The 24,270-nt window shown below is 44.4% G+C and overlaps 1 protein-coding gene across 1 annotated transcript; it reads left to right on the top strand.

The window, feature by feature from the left end:
• Positions 1–209: 209 nt before the first annotated feature.
• Positions 210–24,070, top strand: LOC132996936 (aryl hydrocarbon receptor-like). Its single transcript, XM_061067307.1, has 12 exons — positions 210–250; positions 1,494–1,681; positions 5,709–5,806; positions 10,101–10,190; positions 12,467–12,593; positions 13,640–13,776; positions 14,842–15,047; positions 15,136–15,245; positions 17,337–17,478; positions 17,561–18,848; positions 18,885–18,995; positions 23,437–24,070. The coding sequence occupies exons 1-12, from the start codon at positions 210–212 to the stop codon at positions 23,593–23,595; spliced, it is 2,697 nt and encodes an 898-aa protein (XP_060923290.1). The 3' UTR covers positions 23,596–24,070.
• Positions 24,071–24,270: the final 200 nt, after the last annotated feature.

Genomic DNA, 24,270 nt, shown 5'->3' with positions numbered 1-24,270 from the left:
CCGGGGACAGAGAGGAGGAGGAGCCGGGACAGAGAGGAGGAGGAGCCTCGGCCCCGGCTGCGGAGCGTCGTGGACGGGTCGGGCTCGGAGGCAGAGACGCTGAGATGGAGCAGGAGCCGCTGGAGCGGATCTGAATCTAACTTCACGATCCGGAGTCACTTCTGGATTCTACTGGATTCTGCTGAGCAGCTTGTGTGAATCAGTGAATCATGTACGCGGGGAGGAAGAGAAGGAAACCTGCTCAGAAGGGGTGAGTCCGGCTCCTCTCACACTTTTAAAACCAGTAAACAAGGAGTTAATACTTCATTCCATCATCTTATTACTATGACGTGTTAATCTTTCATTGCAAATCAACTAAACCTCCTGTTGATACACGTGTTGATGTATATTCATGTTTGACTGGTGCAGTGAAATATTCATTTACAACAGACAAATGTAAAATCACTCAACACTTCAATGTGCTTATGGCTGTTAAACATGTATCATAGGATTATTTACATGTTAGAGCTTATAAATGCTGAGTAAGGGTCTTAAACATGAGTCACTTACAGGCATTATTGTGTTAAATCAGTTATTACATATATGTTTAGTTTGCATTGAAAAGAAATGAGTATGAAATCAATAAATGTACAAACAGCTGCACCAATAAACACAATTATATAGATAGATAGATAGATAGATAGATAGATAGATAGATAGATAGATAGATAGATAGATAGATAGATAGATAGATAGATAGATAGATAGATAGATAGATAGATAGATAGATAGATTACTTTATTCATCCCCGAAGGGAAATTAAGTCGTCATAGCAGCCGGTATTTTTGAATACAATAAAATACAATACAATAGAATAAAATAAAAAATACTGAGGTAGAAAGAATAAAAACAGAAACACAAGATAAATAGGTAGATAAGGTGCAGTGGCAAGATGATGTTAATAGAACTGATGATATGATGGTAATGTTATTGTTAGACAGTATATAAAAATAGTACAGTATATATAGTATATAATATAACATAATATATATTTATAGATGATAGTAATTATACCAATATAATAGCAGTATATAGTAATAATGGCAGCAACAGTATATATAATAATAATAGTAATATAATAATAATAATTATAACATGTACACATGTATAAATATATGTATATAGACTTATATATACAAAGAATATACAGAGAGTATGATATAATATATGATATATAGTAGAGGTATAAATATAAGTATTTGACTTTATAATAGATAATATAATATACTATGAGTGTATATCGTTTAATATCACACACTTGTAACATAACTAAACAAAGTGTTATTGTATGTGTGGTTAATTTAATCCTGATGATTCTTATCCAGCTGATGTTAACATCCTTCATTAAGGTTTTCCAGTCGACTGATATTAATCGTCAATCACCTTTTTTTGAACTGGATGTTTTTTCCCCTCGATAACCAAGTTAAATCTCACAGTGTTCCCTTGGTAACCAGAGTGAAGCCGAGCCCGGCTGAAGGCGCCAAGTCCAACCCGTCCAAACGCCACCGTGACCGGCTGAACTCGGAGCTGGAGCGGCTGGCCGGCCTGCTGCCGTTCCCCGAGGACGTGGTCTCCAGCCTGGACAAGCTGTCCATCCTGAGGCTCAGCGTCAGCTTCCTCCGCAGCAGCAGCTTCTTCTCAGGTGAAGCTGCAAAAAACCTCCGTCTCCTCAAGAAGCTTCTGTCCCACACGAGTGCTCAGGTCAAACAGGGGACGCTGGGCGGTGGTCTTCTGGAGAAAGGACAACAAGATGCTGCAGGCTGGGCTGGACAGGGGGGGGGTAGAGTTCAGCTGTGGACAGTCACAGAGAATCAGTGCATGTGGGGGGGGGGAGCTCAGGTGAGAACAGCAGCTACAGATCTGTTTAGTCTCAGGTGAATAGAAGCTGAAAGCAGGTTTATCTGTGAGGATCTGCAGCGTCAAGAAACTCAAGCTTGATATTCAACAGTTTAACCATAAACTTCATTATAGGAATAATATGTAAATAAGAAGAAAACACACAGATATAGATCTCACTTAGACTGAACATCACCTGTGACTCAAAATCGCTGACCTTGCAGAAAACCACCACATCCACACACATCCCCCCCCGGCACCTAGCCCCAACAGATGAGCACATATAGTTGAAAAATAAAGAAAAACAAACAAAAGAAAAACATAAAAAGATGGGTTGATAGAGGAAGAGAGAGAAAGGATAAATAAATGAGCAAGTAAATACATTAATAAAAGAATAGATGACATAAATCATAATAATAATAATAATAATAACAATATAATAGTAATACTAAAAATAAATGAATGAATAAATAAATAGATACATACGATCAATAAAAAAAAAAAAAGAAAAGAGAATAAATAAAAGAAATAAAAGAAAAGAAACACAAGTGCAGCCAGACAGCTTGTGCTATTGACATAAGACAAAAAGGGATTCCAGGACTTCTCAAAAGAAACAGCCTTACCAATCAGAGTCAGTCAAATTTTTTCTAATTTAAGAAAATAAAGCACCTCCTTAACCCAGTGAGTATAGGTGGGTGGGACTGGGGATTTCCATTTTAGCAGTATCAACCTCCTGGCCAGCAGAGTTGTGAATGCTATCAAGTCCTTATCAGCTGGGGAAAGAGTAAGTGGGAAAGGCCATACACCAAACAGGGCAGTTAAGGCATTGGGAGACACAGGAACCCACTTTTTAACTTTTGACTCCTGCAACCGATTCCTTTCCACCTCGGTCGGCGTTAGGCAGGAGACTCCGAGGCTCGCTGGAGGAGTCCGTCCTTCTCCGGAGTTTTTGAGAACGCAGCAGATTGTTCTAGTTGCTTTTTGATCTTTACAAAGCTGCTTCGCGTTGACCCCGTTCGCTTTAAGGTCGTGAATCCATTACAAGCCACAGATGTTGAGTGAAGTCGGTGTCAGACGTTCTTTCTGCCTCGTGAGGCGACAAATGCAGGAGAACGTTTCTGTGGAGGTCAAGTGGTTCAGGTCGCCTGGTCGAAAAACAAACTACACTTCAGCCGAGAAGTTTATTCATATCGCAGATATTTGAAAGTCATTCCAGCGTGTGTGTGTGTGTGTGTGTGTGTGTGTGTGTCTGTGTGTGTGTGCTGGTCCACATCTGTCTCCATGTGAAGCCATCTGCCAAGTGCTCAGAGCAGATTAGTGTGTACTTATGTAACAGCACCGAGTATCTATTGTTCTTTATCACCGTCACATGCTGCTTCCTTGTTGTTTATACCCACGGAGACAATCTGTGTGTGTGTGTGTGTGTGTGTGTGTGTGTGTGTGTGTGTGTGTGTGTGTGTGTGTGTGTGTGTGTGTGTGTGTGTGTGTGTGTGTGCGTGTACGACTCATGTTGTGGACACTTAAATATCTGTTCACACCATAGACTGTATCAGTCACCTTCTCCCCCATGTTAGCAGATGGGACATGGACCCAACTAAAAAAGGGAAAGTAAATGTAAAAAAACATTTTTGTTCGAGACAGTTTCTGTCATTTTCGTTGGTTTTAACATACAAGCTTGAATTTTATGGGTAGATAAAGATAATTATAACAATAAGATAAATATTGCAGGTTTTATCATTAATATTTAACTCAAATCTCTGTGTCGCCCCAACGCCCTCAAACACTCTGTTGTCTGCAGATCGCCCTCTGTTGCCCCCCCCCCCCCGGCCGCTGCCACTCGGCTGAACCTTTGAAAAATTAATTTCGGTCACAGACCTTTTAAAAAGTGGGAGGCGGTGAGGGGGGGGTGGTGAGAGGGGGGGGGAGGAGACGCCGGATTGGACGGGTCAGGGTTTGTGTCGCCGCACGCTGACCAGACGCCAGGAGACACGTGACTCGGACGCCTGCCGAGTGTCTGTGTTGTGATGTTTTTATCGGCTGTTGGTGTCCTTGTTGTGCCAACAGATGCCCCCCCCCCCCCCCCCCTTGTCCCGCCCCTCCCGGTCATGACGTCAGGGCGCAGGATACCTCCCCCTCCACCCCTCCTGTCTCCATTATTAATAGTCGACATGCTTGTTCTGCTTCTCTCGGCAGCTTCCACCACACTGAGCTCCGACACCAACAGAGCTCCGAGCCGCGAGCCGCCACACGGTGAAGCAGCGTTCGTATTAAACCTTCGTCGGACACGTTGTGAGGCTGATTTCGTTCTGTCGTTCAGGTCGTTGGTGGAAAACACACACATTTCACCACAGAGTGAACTTCTGTTGGCTCAGGTGCTGACGGAGGTGTGGTAGAAATTGACAAAAAGATAGAAAGGTCATTTCCATGTCACCATTTGTCCTTTTTCCTGAGCGATTCCCTATTGGCTGTTGCTAGTCAGGTGTCCTGATGCTGCCTGAGCTCAGTCCGAGTCCCAGCGTCCCACAGACACTGGAGGACACCAGGGAGAACGGCAGCAGTCTGTTTTTTAAATTAAATGTATACGAGGGATCAAATACATGACTCTAAAAATGAGTAAAGAAGCCCCATTTATCCACAAGCCAATTGGACAAAAGACAACTTTCACAATAATCACCGAGATAGGAGCTGTATTGATCCCTCTGGGGAATGTGGGTCAGGATCAGAAGAAGCAGTTTAACCGGTCGAACCTTCGGCCTCTGCATTGTCTGAGGTTTCCTCTTCCATTAACGTCAGCACTGCTGCTTGAGAAAAGCTCTTTGTTCCGCTCAGACTCAACACACTCAAATAGATTTCTGTCCTCGGGGTCAGAGGAGCAGCGCTGGCCTCTCTGTGTTGGTCTCCGGGCCCGAGTTCTGTCTGCCTTCACAGAAACTGATAAACAACCTGGAACCCTTCAAACACCAGTATTTATCTGTGAGAGTAAAAACGTAAAATATCAGTGAAAATCCGTCTGTCTCTGTGTATTTTTCTGTGTGCATTTTGTTTGCCCTTTGCTTCTCTGTCCCTCCTCTCACCTCTGTGGGTGTTACTCCATCTTGTGTCCTGACGTCCCCTCTGTGTCGCTCTCCGTCTCTTTGTGGAGACGTGTTACTCCCTCTGGTCTCCTGAAAACACTCTCCACCCGTCACTATGTTCGATCCAGTGCAGGGTGCAGCACAGACGTCTGCAAATGGCCGGTGGTGCTTCACCAGTGGTGTATAAAGTACTTGAAAGCCATACTTGAGTAAAAGTACAGATATCTTACCTGAAAGGGACTTCGGTAAAAGTAGAAGTCACCCGTCAGAAAATGACTTTAATAAAAGTCTTAAAGTAGCTCATATTAAAAGTACTTAAGAATAAAAAGTATCTGGTGTTGAAATGTACTTAAGTATCAAAAGTAAAAGTACAAAGTACCAAAATTAAAAATGCAAAGTGCTTTTTATAGTAGGCCTATAAAGACACAAAACTAACCAAAATGTTTCTCCTCAAGATTTATTTCAACTGACTGAAAAATGTGTAATTTTGAACCCTAGATGAGAGAGAGAGAGAGAGAGAGAGAGAGAGAACCAACCTCCGCTGCTCAAGTAACGAGCCAGTTTGAGAATGTAAGAAGTAGAAAGTACACATATTTTTGTTCAAATGTAACGAGTAAAAGTAAAAAGTCGTGAGGAAAAGAAATACTCAAGTAAAGTACAGATATGTGAAAAATCTACTTAAGTACAGAGACAAAGTATTTCTACCTCGTTACTTCCCACCACTTCACTTCACTAACGTCTCCGTGTCTCTTCCTGCAGTGGCGCTGAAGAGCCGGCTGTGCAACGGCTCCAACAAGTGCAGCAAGACGCCGGGTTCAGCAGACACACACCTACCTGAGGGGGAGCTGCTGCTGCAGGTACACAAACAAACACACACACAAACGTCGTGATGGCTTGTGTGGATGAAGTGATATTTCAGCATTAATAGAATATCCTTTAACTGTTTGATTGATAAATACAAACCATGCAAATACCTGATGGGCAGAAAACATCAGTTATACAAACTAACATAGATTTGTACTCTTCAGTCTCTGCTCAATAGATTAAAAGACATTATAATTTGTTGTTGAATTAATATCAATCAATATATTATTTATTGAGAGGGAGAGCCCCCTCACCTGCACCACAGACAACCAATCAGCGCAGGTGAGAGCTGTTAGCTGATTGGTCCTCAGTTCCTCTGTGTGTGACGGCTGGGAGAGCCCCCCCCCCCACCTGCACAGTATAAATAATAAATTGATTGATTTAAATTCAACAACAAATTATAATGTCTTTTAAACTATTGAGCAGAGACTGAAGAGTTCAAATCTATCTTAACTGATGTTTTCTGCCCATCAGGTATTTGTATGGTTTGTATTTATCAAACAGTTAAAGGATATTCCTGCACATATACATAATCAAATTAGTCTTGGATTAAAGATTTAAGCTTCAAAAACTGTAAGGTAGATGCCACAGACAGTGAGGGACCACGCCCAGAACTGTCCAACACACACACCACGACACACGCTACACACACTACACACACTACACACACTACACACAGATACAAGCTGCGTGTATAAATATTTACTGTAGCTTCATCCGTCTGGAGAAAACGCATCCCTCTCTCTCGCTCTCATGTTTGGTCAACCTCTCTCTCCTGGGACTGAGAGTGAGTGAGTGTGTGTGTCTGTTTGTGTGTCTGTTTGTGTGTGTGTGTGTGTTCGCTGGAAGATGACAATCCAGTGACAGGAAACACTTCCAGGAAGCACAGGGAAACTGTTTCTCTCTCACCAGTCATTTTGAATTAAAGTAGCTGGTCCGTGTGTTTTCTGCAGAGCAGCAGAGGTCGACGTGTTTTAGTCTGACCCGGCACACACACACACACACACACACACACACACACACACACATCCAAACCCCCCTCCCTTCTATAATGCATGTGTTCACCGGCTGTGTATAATTCATGGGCCGGTGTGTAATGGGACAGAGCAGCTGAAGGCAGGAAGCTGCTGCTCTCCACACCGACTCATCTTTGACTCTTCACCTGCTCCTCTGGGATCAATACATTTATCAACGCACTGATTCAAATCCGTGGTTAGTTTTAATACCATCACTGCTGCTACGGTTACGAGTTGTGGAGCCACTAAAACGCTGCCGGACGTATTTGAGTTGAAATCTGTGCTGTGGCTCCTGTGGACAGATGTGTGTGAAATCCGCACATGAGTGTGGACGTCGCCTCATTTAGAAACACGTCATCCACACGTGTTTTCGGGGATCTTTAAATTCAGATGTTGTCTTCCTCACTGAATCCTGGATTGAGTGTGTGTGTATGTTCATTAAGCATCTGATGTTAAAAGCACCAGGGAACAAGTCAATTCAGGTTTTGTTCAAAGAAGTCAGTTTTGCTTTTTCCCTTCACACCACCGGGTGAGACCCTCTTCCTCTGAACTGTGAATTATTCAGCAGCTCGGAGAAACCGTCTTGTTTCAGGCCTGATGCTAATGCATTTTTGACATCATGTAATGGATTTTGAAAGAGGTTTCAAATGGAAATGTAAAGTTTTGACCCAGCCTGTGCGTGGAATCTCAGGACAGTGTATTAGAGCGTGTGTCTGTTTAGATGAAGAGTGTGTTCCTCCAGAGGTCACCATCATTATCATCATCAGCATCATCATCATCAGCGAGGTGTGGGCGGATGCTGGCAGGACGCCGCTGTGACTCATGGCGGCGGCGGGACTAAGTGTCATCACCTCCTCGCTGGGCCCCGAGGCCGGAGGGAAACAAGGGGAGAGGAGGAGGAGGAGGAGAGATGATGGAGGTGTTAGTCATACATTAGTGACCTCCTTCGCCTCCCGTCTCCTCCTCCACATGACTTCTCGTTGAACTGACGTACGCTGGGTTCCAGCTTTCACTCCTTCTCTTCCTTCCTTTCCTGTTTTAAAGCCTTTCTACTCATTTCTCCAGCTTCCGGTTCAACGCAGGACATCTCCAGCAGATTGTTCTACGTTACCATAACACAATGTGACATGTGGAGCTGGGTGGGGCATTTCTAAATTTGTCCTTTAATACCCCTTTGTGAAATTACTCTGTTACAATACAAGCAGTGTTGGGGAGTAACGGAATACATGTAACGGCGTTACGTATTTAGAATACAAATTATGAGTAACTGTATTCCGTTACAGTTACAAATTAAATAGATGGTATTCAGAATACAGTTACATTGTTGAAATCAGTGGATTACATGACGGTACTTCTCTGTTTCACGAGTTTAATCACTGTCTCGTAAATCCACCGGAGGCAAAGCCCCCAGGAAGCAGCTGGAGACCAGGGCTGCCGTAAGATCGCCCGGGCCCCCGGCGGCGTGAAGGAGCCTCACCGCGACCGGCTCGGGACCGTTACAGGCCCGGGACCTTGGCTCTGAGAGAGTTCCGTCACTACCAGAAATCTACGGAGCTGCTGATCCGCAAGCTGCCCTTCCAGCGCCTGGTGAGAGAAGACCGACCTGCGCTTCCAGAGCTCCGCTGTCATGGCTCTGCAGGAGACCAGCGAGGCACGCCGGGTTCACACCGGACGCTGAAGCGACGCTAAAATAATATCACCCGTTGACCCAGTAGTATAAAAGCATATGGTCACTTGTTGCTCCAACATTAACTGCATCAGCGTCCCAATTTAATGTCATCTATCTTCAAGAACTTCTCCGCTGTTTGCTCCGTTCAATGTAAATGACGTATTCTCCGCCCCCCCCCCCCCCCTCTCTTTTTATCTTTATGACTGCTTGTGTGTCTGTATGGAGGGGGGCATTTAATAATGTGATCGGTCAAATTGGTAAATTTAAAACTCCAGGACAACAGAAGGGGAATACAAACTATGGGATGCATGCTTTATCATTTATATCATATAAAATATGTCATCAATATCGTTTAAAATCATTTTTCAGTGTGTTTCCTGGAGCGATATGCTCGCGTCAAGCGCAAAAAATAGACTCGACGCCGAAACGATCGCTGCACGGCGCGAGGCAGCCTTGGCGCAGGGCGGGGCTTCAGCCTCCGGTGGGACCGGCACAGAGGTGGGAGTGGATGGGAGCCGGACATCCAGCGGGCCCGCAGCATCGGCGGAGAGAGATTTTAAACTGCTGCTGCTCCACTGACTATAACAACGCCGCAATCATACACTTAAAAAATGCAATACAAACCGGAAGTATTCCAAGTATTCAGAATACGTTACTCAGATTAGTTAATGTAATGGAATACGTTACAGATAACATTTTTGTGCATGTATTCTGTATTCTGTAACGGAATACGTTTTGAAAGTATCCTTCCCAACACTGAATACAAGTACATGTCCTGGAGTGAAAATTTCAATTAAGTAAAAACATATGAACACAAAAAGAAATACTTGAAATATTAAAAGTAAAACGTAGCATACTCAATAGAGGAAAATGGCTCTTGTGATTATTATTATATATCACGTATATAATTTAGGGCTGGGCAAGTTAACTCGTTTTAATCGAGTTAACTCAAGTGATGAGTTAACTCGATTATTTATCCGCCAATTATTTTCTTTTTTCCTGTTCTGCAGCAGTCAGCAACAGACTTTCACAAAATAAAAGCCTGACTTTCACAATAAAACAATAAATAATCAAACTGAGTTAATGCGAGATAAAATAATTAATCGAGTTAACTCATCACTTGAGTTAACTTGATTGAAACGAGTTAACTTGCCCAGCCCTAATATAATTACATATGCAGTGATGTAAAACATATAATTTTTCCCTCTGAAATGTAGTGGAGTAAAAGTAGAAAGTAATATGAAAAAAACCCTCAAGTACTTAAAGTACTTTGTACTTAAGTGCAGTATTGAATAAATGTACTTAGCTACATTCCAACACAGAAAAAAAGCACAATTATCAAAAACGTACTTTTTCTAAATGAATCCAGCTCAAGCAGACTGAGCTGGTGAGATTTCCAACCACAAATTACAAGAAACTTACTAAAAGCGAGTGTTAATAGCATTTTGATAAAACTGATTTAGGTCAATTTACTATTTTTAATTAAATACCATGTTTGCATTTACAGAGTGTGAAGTGACTTGTTGTCGGGTGACATTTGGGTTTAAGTCCTGATCACAAAACTTCATCTCCCAAACAGACCCGTGTGTTTTCTGTCCTCAGGCTCTGAACGGCTTCGTCCTGGTGGTGACGGCCGAGGGAATCGTCTTCTTCTGCTCTCACACCATCCAGGACTTCCTGGGTTTCCATCAGGTAGAAACTCCTGGAGAACTTTCATGTCACATATCTGTCTCGTTCTCGAATGCTGCTCCTCCACCACACATGTCCCTTTATAGTCTCACTGTCGGGCCGTTACACTAGTCCAGGCAAAGTAGCGTTTTACGACCGACTAATTGTAAAAGAATTTTTTTCAGCATAGATCATTTGTATGAGGTGTCCAGAACAACATACTAAAAGTCCTAAGAAATCCTAGTTGAGGAAATATGTTTAATTCTCATCAATGTGCCAATAAGGCAACAATACACCCCAAAAAGACTATTTTTTTCCTTTACTCCAATCAAAATAAAACTTTACACAATGAAAGTAACCATGAAACGTAACATTTTTTGTATTACAAGTTTCTTTTGATATGAATTTGACAAGCACATGAGCTCCACACTTATTGAATATGTCCTAATTTGCATAGGCGTAACACCATTCATATGTATTACAAATACATACATAAATTCATTTTCAAAGAAACTTGTAATACAAAAAATGTTACGTTTCATGGCTACTTTCATTGTGTAAAGTTTCATTTTGATTGGAGTAAAGGAAAAAAATAGTCTTTTTGGGGTGTATTGTTGCCTTATATGCACACATTGATGAGAATTAAACATATTTCCTCAACTAGGATTTCTTAGGACTTTTAGTATGTCGTTCTGGACACCTCACAGAAATAATCTATGCTCAAAAAAATTATTTTACAATTACTTCTATTTTTGTCTCCAAAATGGGCTACTTTGCCTGGACTATAAACATGTTTTGGATTATGAGGAATTAGTTTAGCCCGGCAGAGAGGCGAGCCTGAGGAGGCAGGTGTCTCTGAGGCGGGTGGAGTTAACGAACGCATCGTCCCCAGCGCCCAGTGGACTGAAACAAACGCACATATGGAGCGAGAGGTTTAATCCAATTGGCTTCACAACAAAGCACCATAGGCTCCAGTCTAATCTCTATTTGGAGAATGTGATTATCAAATTATCCAAAGTCTGCCTGAGCGTTTCTGTGACACACACTTACACACAGACGCACACAAACTAAATACAGACGCAACAACACACTCGACAACCTCGGACACATTCACACATCTTTCCCCCCCCCCTCCTCTGTCGCTGCTGGCAAGGGTGCGACCATCACCTCTCGCCCCCCCCCCACATCCTCGTCCACCTGAGGCGTGTCTCCTCCCATTTACCAAACAGACCTAAATCCTCGGTGAAGCGTCCGTCTCCGCTCGCGTGGCGTGTTTGGAAACAACACGGCACAGCAGGACACCTCCGGAACACAAAGACACAAAAAAGGTGTCGACAGCTGTTGTTACACCCGTGAGAGAAGACACAACAGTGGGACAAGTCGAGAAAGACAGGAGGAGTGACAGGAGGGACTCAGACAAGAAGGATTCATCGTCACAGTTTTATCTGTATTTTTTGGATTTGTTGTAGTTTGTCGTTAACAGATTGAAATGAGGACGTGAGAACTTAGACCGCTGCTTTAGAGGAATCATTTTTATTATTATTAATTATTATTATTATGTTGTTTATTGATAAAACTCTGTGATAAAGCAGATTTAAATGAGACAAAAACAGAAAAACACCATGAAAGACAGGAGGAGTGACAGGAGGGACTCAGACAAGAAGGATTCATCGTCACAGTTTTATCTGTATTTTGGATTTGTTGTATTCTGTCGATAACAGATTGAAATGAGGACGTGAGAACTTAGACCGCTGCTTTAGAGGAATCATTTGAGGTGATTTTATTATGTTGTTTATTGATAAAACTCTGTGATAAAGCAGATTTACAAAAACAGAAAAACACCATGAAAGACAGGAGCCGCACTAATCTCAGGATGTACAGTGATTCATCTCTCTTGCTTCAGGGCTGAGTTTGTCTTCTTGTCGTTCGAACCTGTCAGAATTCCTTCTGGGTCATTCTGTCCAGGCCCGCGGTGGGAAGGTGTTTCCACTCTCGTCCTCAGCCGGTTCACGCTGGGTCTGGACGGCAGATATCGGGGTCACAGCAGGTCTTTGGCTCCGTTTCAGCTATTTGAATTAAACGTTTAGCGACACTTGATTTCTCTTGGCTCCACTTCAAGGCAAACGGAATCAAACGCAACCCTGAGGGGACCTGCTGGCAGCGACGGCTTCATCAAAACAACCACCTTCACTCACATCATCTCATTTCAAGCGTCACGTTTTCCCTCTGAATGTATCTGTGCCAACCCTGCACTGTTTAAACTGTACATTCATACAAAGAGTCTGTTATTCTCCTGCTAGACCGACGTGATGCATCAGAGTGTGTTTGAGCTGATTCACACTGAAGACCAGCAGGAGTTCAGGAGGAACCTGCACTGGGCCCTCGACCCCCCTGCCGGCCCCGGACCCCCCACAGACCCCTCTACAGGTGGGTTTACTGCACCCGCTCCCAGTCCTTCACTTCTTCATCAGGGTCTTTAAAGGTCTCACATTGAACCTGTTGAAACCTGCAGACACTCTAATGAGTCTCGATGTTATGGAACATTTATCCATGTGAGGATATCAAACCCAACATATTGAACGATCGTGCATGTAGATAGATAAATAGCCTGGCGGACAGTTTCTTCTCCTGTTCTAAAATAATAATCTAAACTGAGGTCACAGCGAGAGGTGACCTTCAACTGCAGGATGCTGAGATCTGGTCTGAATGGAACAGGTCACACTGGACAAACTGTAGAGCAGCAGCCGACACATCTGCAGATGCAGTGGAGTGTACAAACTGCACACACAAACACACACACAAACACACACACAAACTGCACACACACACACAAACACACACACACTCCCATACACAGCAAAATCGTGAGTGTTAATTCAACTCACAGAGTGTTAAATTTAACACTTTTTCTGAGTCTATATAATCCTCACAGATTCTGAGTTAAAATAACACTTTGAAAAGTGTTAAAATTTTAACTCTGTAACAGTGATAAATATTTGACACCCTTGGTGTTATTTTATGACACCACATAAGTGCACCTATAACTCTAAATTGTGTTATTCCCTTTCACTGTGAGTGTTCATTTTTAACATACATAGTGTTATTTTATGACTCATTAAAGTGTATTTTTAACACTAAAATGAGACCGAGGGTCAGTCTCACACCTGTCCTGATAAAGAGAGCCGAGGGATTTTGTTATGGTTCATTGGGTGCAGAGATTTGTGGTGAAGCTCCTCCCATATTTTATGATCAACTCCCCCTGAAGTGAATCTAACTCAGTCACAGGTGTTAACATTTAACTCGCTTGATTGACAACGCTTGCAGAGCTTTTTTAACACTAGTGGTGTTAAAACAACTCCAAAATCAACACCCACCAACTCAAAAATATTAACACTGAAAAAACAACACTACAGATTTTGCTGTGTATCTACATTAAATCAGTAAAATAGTAATAAAGTGTTTAATATCCTCAGATGGGGAGTCGGAGTCGACCTCTCCTTGCCTCGTGAGCTACAACCCCGACCAGCTCCCACCTGAGAACTCCTCCTTTCTGGAGCGAGGCTTCATCTGCCGCTTCCGCTGTCTGCTGGACAACTCCTCCGGCTTCCTGGTAAGAGGAAGTTAAATGTATTTCCTAAAAAGCAAATGGCAGGTTTTGCCTCGTCCATGTACCGGGAAGAGAGAGTCGTTACTGGAGCATCTCTCACGCCGACTTATTTAGCAGAAAAACTAGTTCTATAACCGAGACTGACTCCTGTCCACGTCCACACTCAGACACCAGTTGTTGTGTAATGTTTTGAGGCGGTATGGCGTGCCACCTCAGAGTCCCTCCGGGATCAGAAGCCACCATTTACTCTTGTAATCCGCCTTAAGAGAGCCTCAGGGTCGTGGGTAAAGGTCTTAATCCCCCCCGCTCAGGACAGCCCAGAGAAGTGGGGGAACTTGCTTAGTCAGGGTTGGTAGCTCCAGACCGGCCACTTCTGCTCTCACTAAGACAATTAGCTGCGATGGAGAAAATCATGTCGCGGTTCAGCAGCGGCGCAAATCCCTGAAACCTGCCCGGGAAAAAAGAGGCAGGGCCCCCCCACGAGCAAGGCACTTCCCAGGCCACACGCAGGATTCTGCAGGTGCTGCTGCTGCTGAAGATGTTTACAAAGAGGTCAGAGGTCGAAGTCTGGAACGTAAGGAGGTTGGTTTTCTTGCTCGAGGACACTCCGGCAGGGCTCGTTGAGGACTTTGAAAACCTGCATCTCTGTGCGTGAGCAGTAAGCCAGGTTTGTACTTGTGTCTACTGGTCGCTGTGGCTTTTTTTTTTCGTAATCCCTCCTGCTATTCAGGGCTAGATTCCTGACATCATGGCTGCAGGCTCTTAAACCCACCAAAGTCAATTAACCAGAGCTAACAGAGCAGAGGGGGGGGTCTTCAAACGAGATGCCACAGGGCGAGAGGAGGGCGGCTCACAGGAGAAAGTTCTTTTCGGCTCCTTTTGAGCTGCTGGGCGTTGTTGATCCAGAACTTGACACAACTTGAACCCTGAGGTTTCTGTTTTTAAAGTCAAACACATACAGACGAGAGGGGTGAGGGGACGAAGTCCGGTCGTCTCAGAGGTCAAATCAGACCAAGAGAAGTCTCGACATCGTATTTGTTCTCTGTGATGGTTCGTTTGTCCTTCCAGGCGCTGAACATCCAGGGTCGGTTGAAGTTCCTCCACGGTCAGAGCCGTCAGCAGAGTGGCAGCGAGGCCGGGACGCCGCCTCAGCTCGCTCTCTTCGCCATCGCCACGCCCATCCAGCCTCCAGCCATCCTGGGAATCAGAACGAGGAACATGATCTTCAGGACCAAGCACAAGCTCGATTTCACTCCCATGGCCTGCGACGCAAAGTGCTTCACATTTACAACTCGTGATATTACTGCTCTGGTATTAAGCTTGTAACTCACATGTGTATCCACTGATCTGACCTGGTTTTAGGGGTAAAATAGTCCTGGGATACACCGAGGCAGAGCTGAGGGTCCGAGGCTCTGGTTACCAGTTCATCCACGCTGCGGACATGTTGTACTGTGCTGAAAACCACGTCAGAAGTAAGTCACAGCTGTCTGCATGGTTTACACATGGACTGCATGTAAAGAGACAAAGCATTTCACCTCCTCAGCAGAAACCCTGCCTCCTCCATGTTAACAGACAGTAACATGAGATCTGTCAATAAAGCCTGCCAGGACACTCTTGTGCAAGGCAGCAATGTTTCAGTCTTGTATTTATAATTACAGTATACAAGTATAACGTGTTTTTGAGCAAAAACAAATTCTGTAGCTAAAAATAGGTGAGTCATTTCCTGTTTTCACACAGTTGTGTTCTTGCTCTTGTCTCACGTTCCTCACTTTAACACAAAGTGCATAATAAATTGAAAAAGACAAGGAATGAGAGTAAATTCAAGTTTATTGTTGCAGTTCAGTAGAAAGATGAATTTGAGGCTGTAACTTGGATCCAGGGAGATTTGACTGACTTCCTGGTGTTTAAATAGCACAGACTGTGAAGTGTGTTGACCCGTGTCTCGTGTTTGACTTCACATTACAGTTGTAACACATGCTAGGAACAAACAAACAAACAAACAGACCGACCCACGCTGTGTGAGTCTGTTGTTGATGCAGGGAATTTCCAAGCGAGAGTCAAGTGTCCTACTTAGCTTGTGTACCGGATGACCCGGTTAGTCGTAACCATGGTGCCCTCAACTCCCGCATCACTGCTACCAGACACACACACACACACACACACACACACACAGACACACACACACTGCATGTAGTCATGCATACAGAAAGGGAAATACATGCATATGCATTTGGAAACGTATAACACAGAGATACATACATGTTGGCCACGCTCTGATGCACACACAGATGGGAGGGCAGGTTCAGCAGCCACCAACACAACACGACAATAACACACGATGTCAGCTGAAAGATTTTCCCGGAGCAACACTAAAATGTCGATCACTCCTGTGTTCAATGGACATGATGATAATTCACACACAAAACCTGCCACCCAGCGAGCGGGTTTGTGTGGGGTCAGGAGACGTGATCGGCCCGGTTGGAGAACACAGACATTTACTCCTGTAATCCCTCAGATTCTGAAGAAGGGAAACGAGGCCACAGATCAGAACACCAGGAAACTTCTCTCAGAGGGACTCGATGTTGTGCTCTGGGCTGATATCTGTAGTCTGTGCTTCACTCTGAGGCACGTTCAGAAACCAGACAACACAGAAACACACTGTTACACACACTGACAGACACAACGCTGAGCTAGGAGATGAGGGATTTGGGCAGGAGGATGTCCTGATGTATGTGTGTGTGTTTGTTGGGTTGTGTAAGCGTGTGCAAACAGGACTTGTAACGTGAGCATGTAGCCCTGGTGCAGTGTGAGTAGGGTTGCAAAATTCCGGGAATATTCAAAGTTGGAAACTTTCCATGGGAATTAACAGGAATTAACGGGAATATTCGGGAATATACGGGAATTCACGGGAATTCACGAAATTAACGGGAATAAACTGGAAATGTTGTGGGTAATTTATATTAACTGTATTTACCTTGTCATATACAGACATACATATAAACATTTTGTTATAGGCTGATTTGAGCCCTGAGGAAACTTTGGGCACTTGACTATATGCTTCTGCATCGTTGTGTCATTCTTAACATAGGTCTTTGCACAGTATTTGCAAATGTACACAGCCTTTCCTTCTACATTGGATGGGGTGAAATGTCTCCACACATGAGAGAGTGCACGTGGCATTGTTCTGTAGAAAAATAATCGTCTGTAAAAATAATTTACAATTGATAGATTAATGAATGGAAATAGGCTAGATGAACAGATGAACAATCCTCAATCAGCATGCTAATGTATTTTCCCCTGGTTAATATCATCGAAACTTACCTGACTATGCTGGGAGTTATCTGTGCATGTGATGGAGAAATGCAACGTGCAGTGGAGGGGTTGAAATTCAACGTGCAGTGTATGCTTTTTATTGCCCAGCGATTATTTTGCGTAGTTTTTTTTTTTTCAAAATTCCCAAAATTCCCGAGTTTAACTTCCTATGGAAAGTTTCCGCCCCTTTGCAACCCTAAGTGTGAGTGTGTGCACACAGCAGTGACACAGAGCCTCTGATTTGATTCCAGTGATGAAGACCGGAGAGAGCGGCCTCACCGTCTTCAGGCTGCTCACCAAGGAGAACCGGTGGGCGTGGGTCCAGGCCAACGCCCGGCTCGTCTACAAGAACGGAAAGCCCGACTACATCATCGCCACCCAGAGGCCTTTGGTGTAAGTGTGCAGTGACCCCAGTTTAATTTGTTCGATTTTTTGGTATCTGATAGTTTCTCCTCTGTGACTTCTTCCTCCACAGGGACGAGGAAGGAGGGGAACACCTGAGGAAGCGATCCATGCACCTTCCTTTCACCTTCGCCACCGGGGAGGCGCTGCTCTACCAGACCGGGCATCCGCTGCACGGCTTCCCGGATTCCTTCCAGGGCAAAGCCAAAGGCAGCAAGTCCAAAAAGGGCAAAGTGGACAGGAGCTCTTCAGATGAGCTGGACCCAAAGTCCCTGCTGGGAATTCTGATGAGCCAGGACGAGTCCGTGTACGTCTTCCAACCCGACACAGAGGCGAAAATGTCCTATCAGAGCATCCTTACTGGGGAGCAGCCGAGCCAGACTGATGGTTTCAGTGGCTTATTTGGTGCTGACAGCTGGCAAATCGTATCCAACGGGGAGACAGGAAGATGCAACGGTAAAACACCCGGTTTTGACCCCCTGCTGTCCACCTTGGACTCCTTGTCTCTGGACGGGGACGAGACGTGCTCCAACAGCGAGCTCTTCAGCGCTCTGGAGAACCTGGGCCTGGACGCTGAAGACCTGGAGCTCCTGCTGCTGGACGAGAGGATGATTCAGGTGGAGCTGGACCCGAACCACATCCCCTCCCTCAGCGACCTTCTCACCAACAATGAGATCCTCTCCTATATCCACGACTCCCTGGAGGGAGGCACAGAGGGAGGGGAACCGGGGGGATTTGGACTTTTGGGCGATTCGCCGAACACGGACTCCGCCCAAAGCGTCTCCCGGCAGGAGTGTTCCACCGCTGGCGTCCCTGCCGCCCCCCCCGGCAGCAGGCAGCCCATCGTCCAGCTCTCGCAACAGATGCAGCAACACGTCCGAGCTGGTGAGCTGGTGAAAGAGCAGCTGGGACAGATCCAACCTCTGGACACCAACGTTTTACCCAACGGTCACTGGATGGTCACGACGGAGAACCTCCATCACCCAAACAACCACACCCACCACCACCCGCACACTGTGCTCAAAACCTCGACGCTGAACAGTGACCACAAACACCTTCATTCACGTCTGGGATTGAGTCAACAGTGGCAGCTGCAACACGACCAGTACTCAGTGCACCTCCAGTCCCACCAGCAGGAAAACAGCCAGAGCGCTCTGTTACCTGGTTTCCACAACCAGCTGGGACTGAGCAGATCTCACACCTCCAACGGACACGCAGCCTTCCCACCACACGTGGAGGTGGAGCACACAGGCTACAGCATCTCCAACGCGCCGTATACCGGTGGCACCGTCCTGAACAGTGTGATCACGCAGGATGTTTGGGCCCAACAGAAACACCAGCAGGTGATGCAGCAGACTCAGGTTCCTCCATCGTGTTTGTCCCAGTGTCCCAGTCAGAGCTCCTCGCTGGACTTGGAGCAGCTCCTGGGTCTGTCCCAGCCGCAGCCCGGCCGGCCGGCCCTCCAGGCCTACGGCATGTTCAGCACCGGGCCACAGGACCACGGCAAGGTGAGGGAACACCTACACAGGTCAGGCAGCTTCACTGGCCGTCACAGGGAATATTTTTTTGTCATTAAAGTTTTTTATTTATTCATGTATATAAAAACATACAATCAAACTCAAAAAACAACATTTATAACAGCATCAACAGACAGTATACCCATCATACAACCATATATACAAAGGCCTCCTGCAAATTGATATTTTCTTTTTTTTTCTTGAATGTACATCCAGCACCATGTCTACAAATTTTTCCATATGCCCTATCTACAAAAAAATACGGTCCCAGGCCCTCCTCAAATCTTCCTCTTCATTGTTCATTCTAGCCAACATGCGTTCATAAGATGCAACCTCTGACATCATTTCCATCCATTTTTTAACATCTGGGGCAACTGTACTTTTCCATACTCTAAGAATCGTTCGAGCAGCTGTGACCATCCCGACTTTTCAAACTACCCGATCATATTTAGATATATTTGGAATTTCTGTTTGATCCCCTAACAAACACAGTCTTGGTGATACAGGTACCGCCACCCCCAGCCATTTACTCACATGTTCCAGCACTTTCTCCCAAAATGGGTACACTAGCTTACATCCCCAGATCTCTTGTAAAAATCACAGGGAATATTTAATTGAATTATTTGACATCACCTTTTTCTCCAGCTAATTTAAAACAGTGGCAAAGTACAGAGAAAAACATAAATGCAAAAGTTTACACGGCCTTAATTTGTGGATATCATGAATGATCTTGGTTTGATTTACCAGAGGTGTAAAAAGTACTGAAATATTGTACTCAAGTAAAAGTACAAGTTACTTAAGTACAAGTAAAAGTACCCATCTACAAATCTACTCAAGTAAAAGTAAAAAGCAGTTCATTTAAAATGTACTTTAAGTAAAAGTTACTAAGTTACTTCCAACAACTTGATGGGGGCCGCTCCTATACAGTGCAAAAAAGGAGGGGTCATAAATCCAATCCAAAAACAGTTATTTTTAATTAAAGGAGAATCTTTACAAATATAAGTGCAATGACATTAAACATGTCAAACATTAAACATTTAACATGTCAACACAACATTTAAGAACTTTTGGGAGGACATGTCAAGACATGAACCACATGACCTTGCCTTGAACTATGTTTTTTTTTTTACTCAGTAACGGATGTGATTTCCAATGTAGCGAAGTACAATACTTCAGTCAAAATCTACTTAAGTAAAAGTAAAATTACCCATTTCAAAAACTACTCAAAAAATTACAAAGTACATAAAAAAACTACTCATTTACAGTAACGTGAGTAAATGTAATTTGGTCCCTTTACACCTCTGTTATTTACATCTCTCAAGCATGTGATTGGATTTGAAGATGTATGTGAACCACACTGCATCCTCCAAACTTCACTTTACTTTGTTTCATGAAACAAAGAGTTTACATAACGTCTCCTTGTGAAATACCAGCCCCATGAAATGAGGGAGTAACAGTGATCCTTAAAACTGAATCCCACCTCCATCTCCTGTCCCGTCCTCCTCTTCTCTTTCGTTCCATCCCCAAACAAGCGAAGCTGCCAGCTCCACTCACAACTGTTTGGTCTGGGAGTCAGAGCCTTTGATTCTCTCCCAGTGGCGAGGTTCTTAAGTTTGTGTTGCTCTCAAATATCATCGAACATCAACAAACCGAGCGCCGCAGAATCCACAACCCTGACCCTTCACCCCCCCCCCCCCGCACTGTTCTCTTTCACTGTCATGAAAATAGATTTTTTTTCCGAGTCAGCACACAGAGGCCCTGGGCTGCCATGGAGCTCAGTGTAAACTGTGATGATGCGAGCGGACGCGCCATGTAAATAAGATAAGAGGAAGATGGGTCAGAGTCGACTGGAATCTAAAGCAGCAGCAGAGTCTGGATCCGTACTGTTCCTCTTTCATTTCTGCTGAATGTTTATGTAATCTTCGATGTTAAATCACATTGTGTGCTCATACACCACGAAGTGTCAGAAATAACCTTTACTACTGCTTCTAAATCCAGTTTATTCTCTCGTCTACAGAGAGAAAAGATGCTTTGTATTTACTCACTTGAGCAAAGTGCAGCGCTGAAACGTTCTGTCAATTAGTCGCTGGCTAGAAAATCAACTGCAACTTGTTTTATAATCGATAAATCATCTACGGTGGCTTGAAAAAGTTTGCAAAACGAGGAGATTCACTTCATTTCCTTTTGAAACAGACTTGTTAGGATGTTCCTTTGTGTGAGCACCGGAACATGTTCCCACTGTGATTGATTCCTCTAATGAGTCGTCATATTTAAGCAGGTTTCTCTGAAAATGGACAAATTATCACATAGAAACAACCGAAAATCAACCATCTTACATAGTTACAATAAAGTCAACATTATGATTTTATCCGAGAGGAATCAGATCAAGTAGAAATGCTTCTCTTCACCCTAAACCCACTTCTTGTGTGTTATTGAACGCACAGACAACAAAGGAGATGTAACTCCTGATGAGAGCTCGGGCCCGAGCTAGGACAGAAAGGCAGTAGTGAGAAGAGAACAATAATGAATAGAATCAGGTCGGGACGGGCCCAGGAGATGGCCGACCCCGGCAGGCATCCATTCATCCCCGCCCCATTCAGCATCCCCTGTTATTCTTCAGGGTCAGTGGCTGTCGCTGAAAGAAAAAATACTGGCAGACCGGGCAGTCGAGCATGAGCAGAGCTGACCTACAATCTGACTGTCATCGTCACCTAGTGCTGTGAACACGGGGCGGCGGGGGGGCGGGGCGGGGGGGGAGCCGAGCGCTGCAGAGACACGTTCTGCTCTAGTTTACTTTCATTTCAACGTCTGAATGCGGAATTAATCTGCAAAGTGTTTCGCCTGCGTGAAGGTGACGAGCAGCAGGACAGGAAGTGATCGTACCATGTGACTGTCAAGCGTGTTCCTTTATCCTTAATATATAAGAAGAGTCTGGTCTAATTAAAGTGTTTATTAAGAAACAATGAAGAGTTGAACAAACATAGCTATGGACAATTATCACAGCCTATGCTAATTCAGTTAGCAGTAGGAAGTTGAAAATGGCCCCGAACAGCAGGGGTTTGGTATAGTTATAACAGTAGATTTGATGTGATTGGTTATGAAATATTTGGAGGGGTGTCACCACAAATCACTTTGGATCTCCCTTGTCACCGAATCCAGGAAGTGACAGGGAGACACTCCCAATGACGCTATAGTTGCTTGGCAACCTGTTTACTTCAAGAAATGTCCTTGAACCACAGATGCAATGTGGGGCAAAATTGTTGTCCAGCGAAGCAAAGAATATTTTGTTTCAGCTTCATCAAAACAATCCTGACTGTGTAAACATTCGCAACAACTGAACCGAAACAATGTCATACTGACTTTGCCCCAGAAGGGACAGTTCCTGGATCTCTATATGAGTTTAATGAATCTGAGGGAATTACGCTTTAATATCCAAAAGTTAAGTATTAGAACAAGTAAAAAGATTCATTATTGGCACTAAATAGCAACAGTTATTAAAATCATTTGTATGAAGGCATAATATCTAGCTAAAACTACCTCTACCTTTATTGTTAGAATTCTGTCAGCTCAGAGAGAAACTAAAATTTAGAAATCTCAACATGACCCAGCAGGGATCCATGAGGCTCCAGAGCAGAGAGCTGGGTTCAGTCGGTGATGCCGGGAGGAAAAAGAGACGAATTACTCCCTGACCCTCGTGGTTAATGCTAACCAGGCTACTGTAACGGCGTGCTAAGCTAGTCCTCATGCTAATCTTAAGTGCACATTTCAGCCGAGTGCTCGACGGTTGTGGGAACAGAAGTTTCAGGTTTGTGGGAAAAATAAAAGCTCAATATTTGAAGCTGCAGGAAACTGGAGAACGATTTTCGAACGTCTAATTTAAAAGGAAAAATATTATTTTAAATGCATATTTAAATATCACTTTTATATATATGACTATATAATGTATTGTTGTACAGCTGAACGACTGCGTCCTGAACTATCTGGCAAATGACCTAATCTGTTTAGACTCAGTGGGGGGGATTACAGTCACTGTGGTGTAAGTCAACTCAACAGCTGCATGCTGTCGGATACCCCTCCTCCTCCTCCTCCTCCTTCTCCTCCCCCTCCTCCTCCTCCTCCTCCTCCTCCTCCTCCTCCTCCTCCTCCTCCTCCTCCTCCTCCTCCTCCTCCTCCTCCTCCTCCTCCTCCTCCTCCTCCTCCTCCTCCTCCTGTCACGGGGTCTCTCAGGACTTGAGGTCTGCCTGACGCGACCTTCATCGTGTGATTGAGGTCAACATAAGTACACAACCACAAAGAGCACACACAATACCATTTTTCTCTTCTTGCCTCAGACACCTGGACTCTGCGTATCGGTTCCAATCAGTTTGTTTTTTTATATCCGTTTCAGTATCTGAACATCTCTAATTGGGACCATGTGGTTTTTGTTTCCCAGCTGGAGAACGGCTGCCTCCTCAGTGCCACCAACGCAGCGTACATCAAGACGTGTCTGATGCCCAATGGGAACGGAGTGGCCACCGATGACATCCCTCTCTCGTGCCCCGAAGGACTCGCTGCTCTGCAGGACCCACAGAAGTCTGGATTCTTCCTCTGAAGGGAGGAAGAGTCCAAGGAGGCGAGAGGAGAAGGTACAGAAGGAAAAATAAATAATCACGAAGAGAGGAAACGTTTCGACTCCTCTTCCAGGAAGGACTTTGTGTCAGTTTCTCTCGTCTTGAGATCGGACTCAAGCTCTACTCAGAGAACCGAGGTCAGGAAGATAACCTAGAGACGGTTGTAACGAGTGAAGACAAAGAAGCTTTTCGTGAGTTGTGCGCTCACTGAAAGTTTTGTGTCCATGTGTCAGGTTTGTGTTCTTTTATCAGGAGTCAGACGACTCACCTGAACATCAACCTCAAGCCAAACCTCATCCTCCTCTCGTCTTTACACTGTGACTTTCAACAGAAGTGGTTCGTTTGTTGGTTGACAATCAGTTTTAGTGCCATTTAATAAGATAGAGGCCACTGGACTGTTAAAATAAAGCACACAACTGGAGATTTAACTTCACAGTATTCTACAAGTGAGCATTTGAAGCTGTGTGTGTGTGTGTGTGTGTGTGTGTGTGTGTGTGTGTGTGTGTGTGTGTGTGTGTGAGAACATGCTGCTTTCATTAGTGTATTTACTGCTCAACACGTCTGCTGGTAATCTGTTTCTGCTAATGCAGGAATGTGAACGCTTGGTCTGGTAATCCTGCTCCGTGTGAGAACTGGACTGAACTCACCAGCAGATT

This window comes from Limanda limanda, chromosome 23 (genome assembly GCF_963576545.1).
Source record: "Limanda limanda chromosome 23, fLimLim1.1, whole genome shotgun sequence".
NCBI lineage: Eukaryota > Metazoa > Chordata > Actinopteri > Pleuronectiformes > Pleuronectidae > Limanda > Limanda limanda.
Note: the sequence above shows the minus strand (reverse complement) of the source record. Positions and strands in the feature narration are given on the sequence as shown.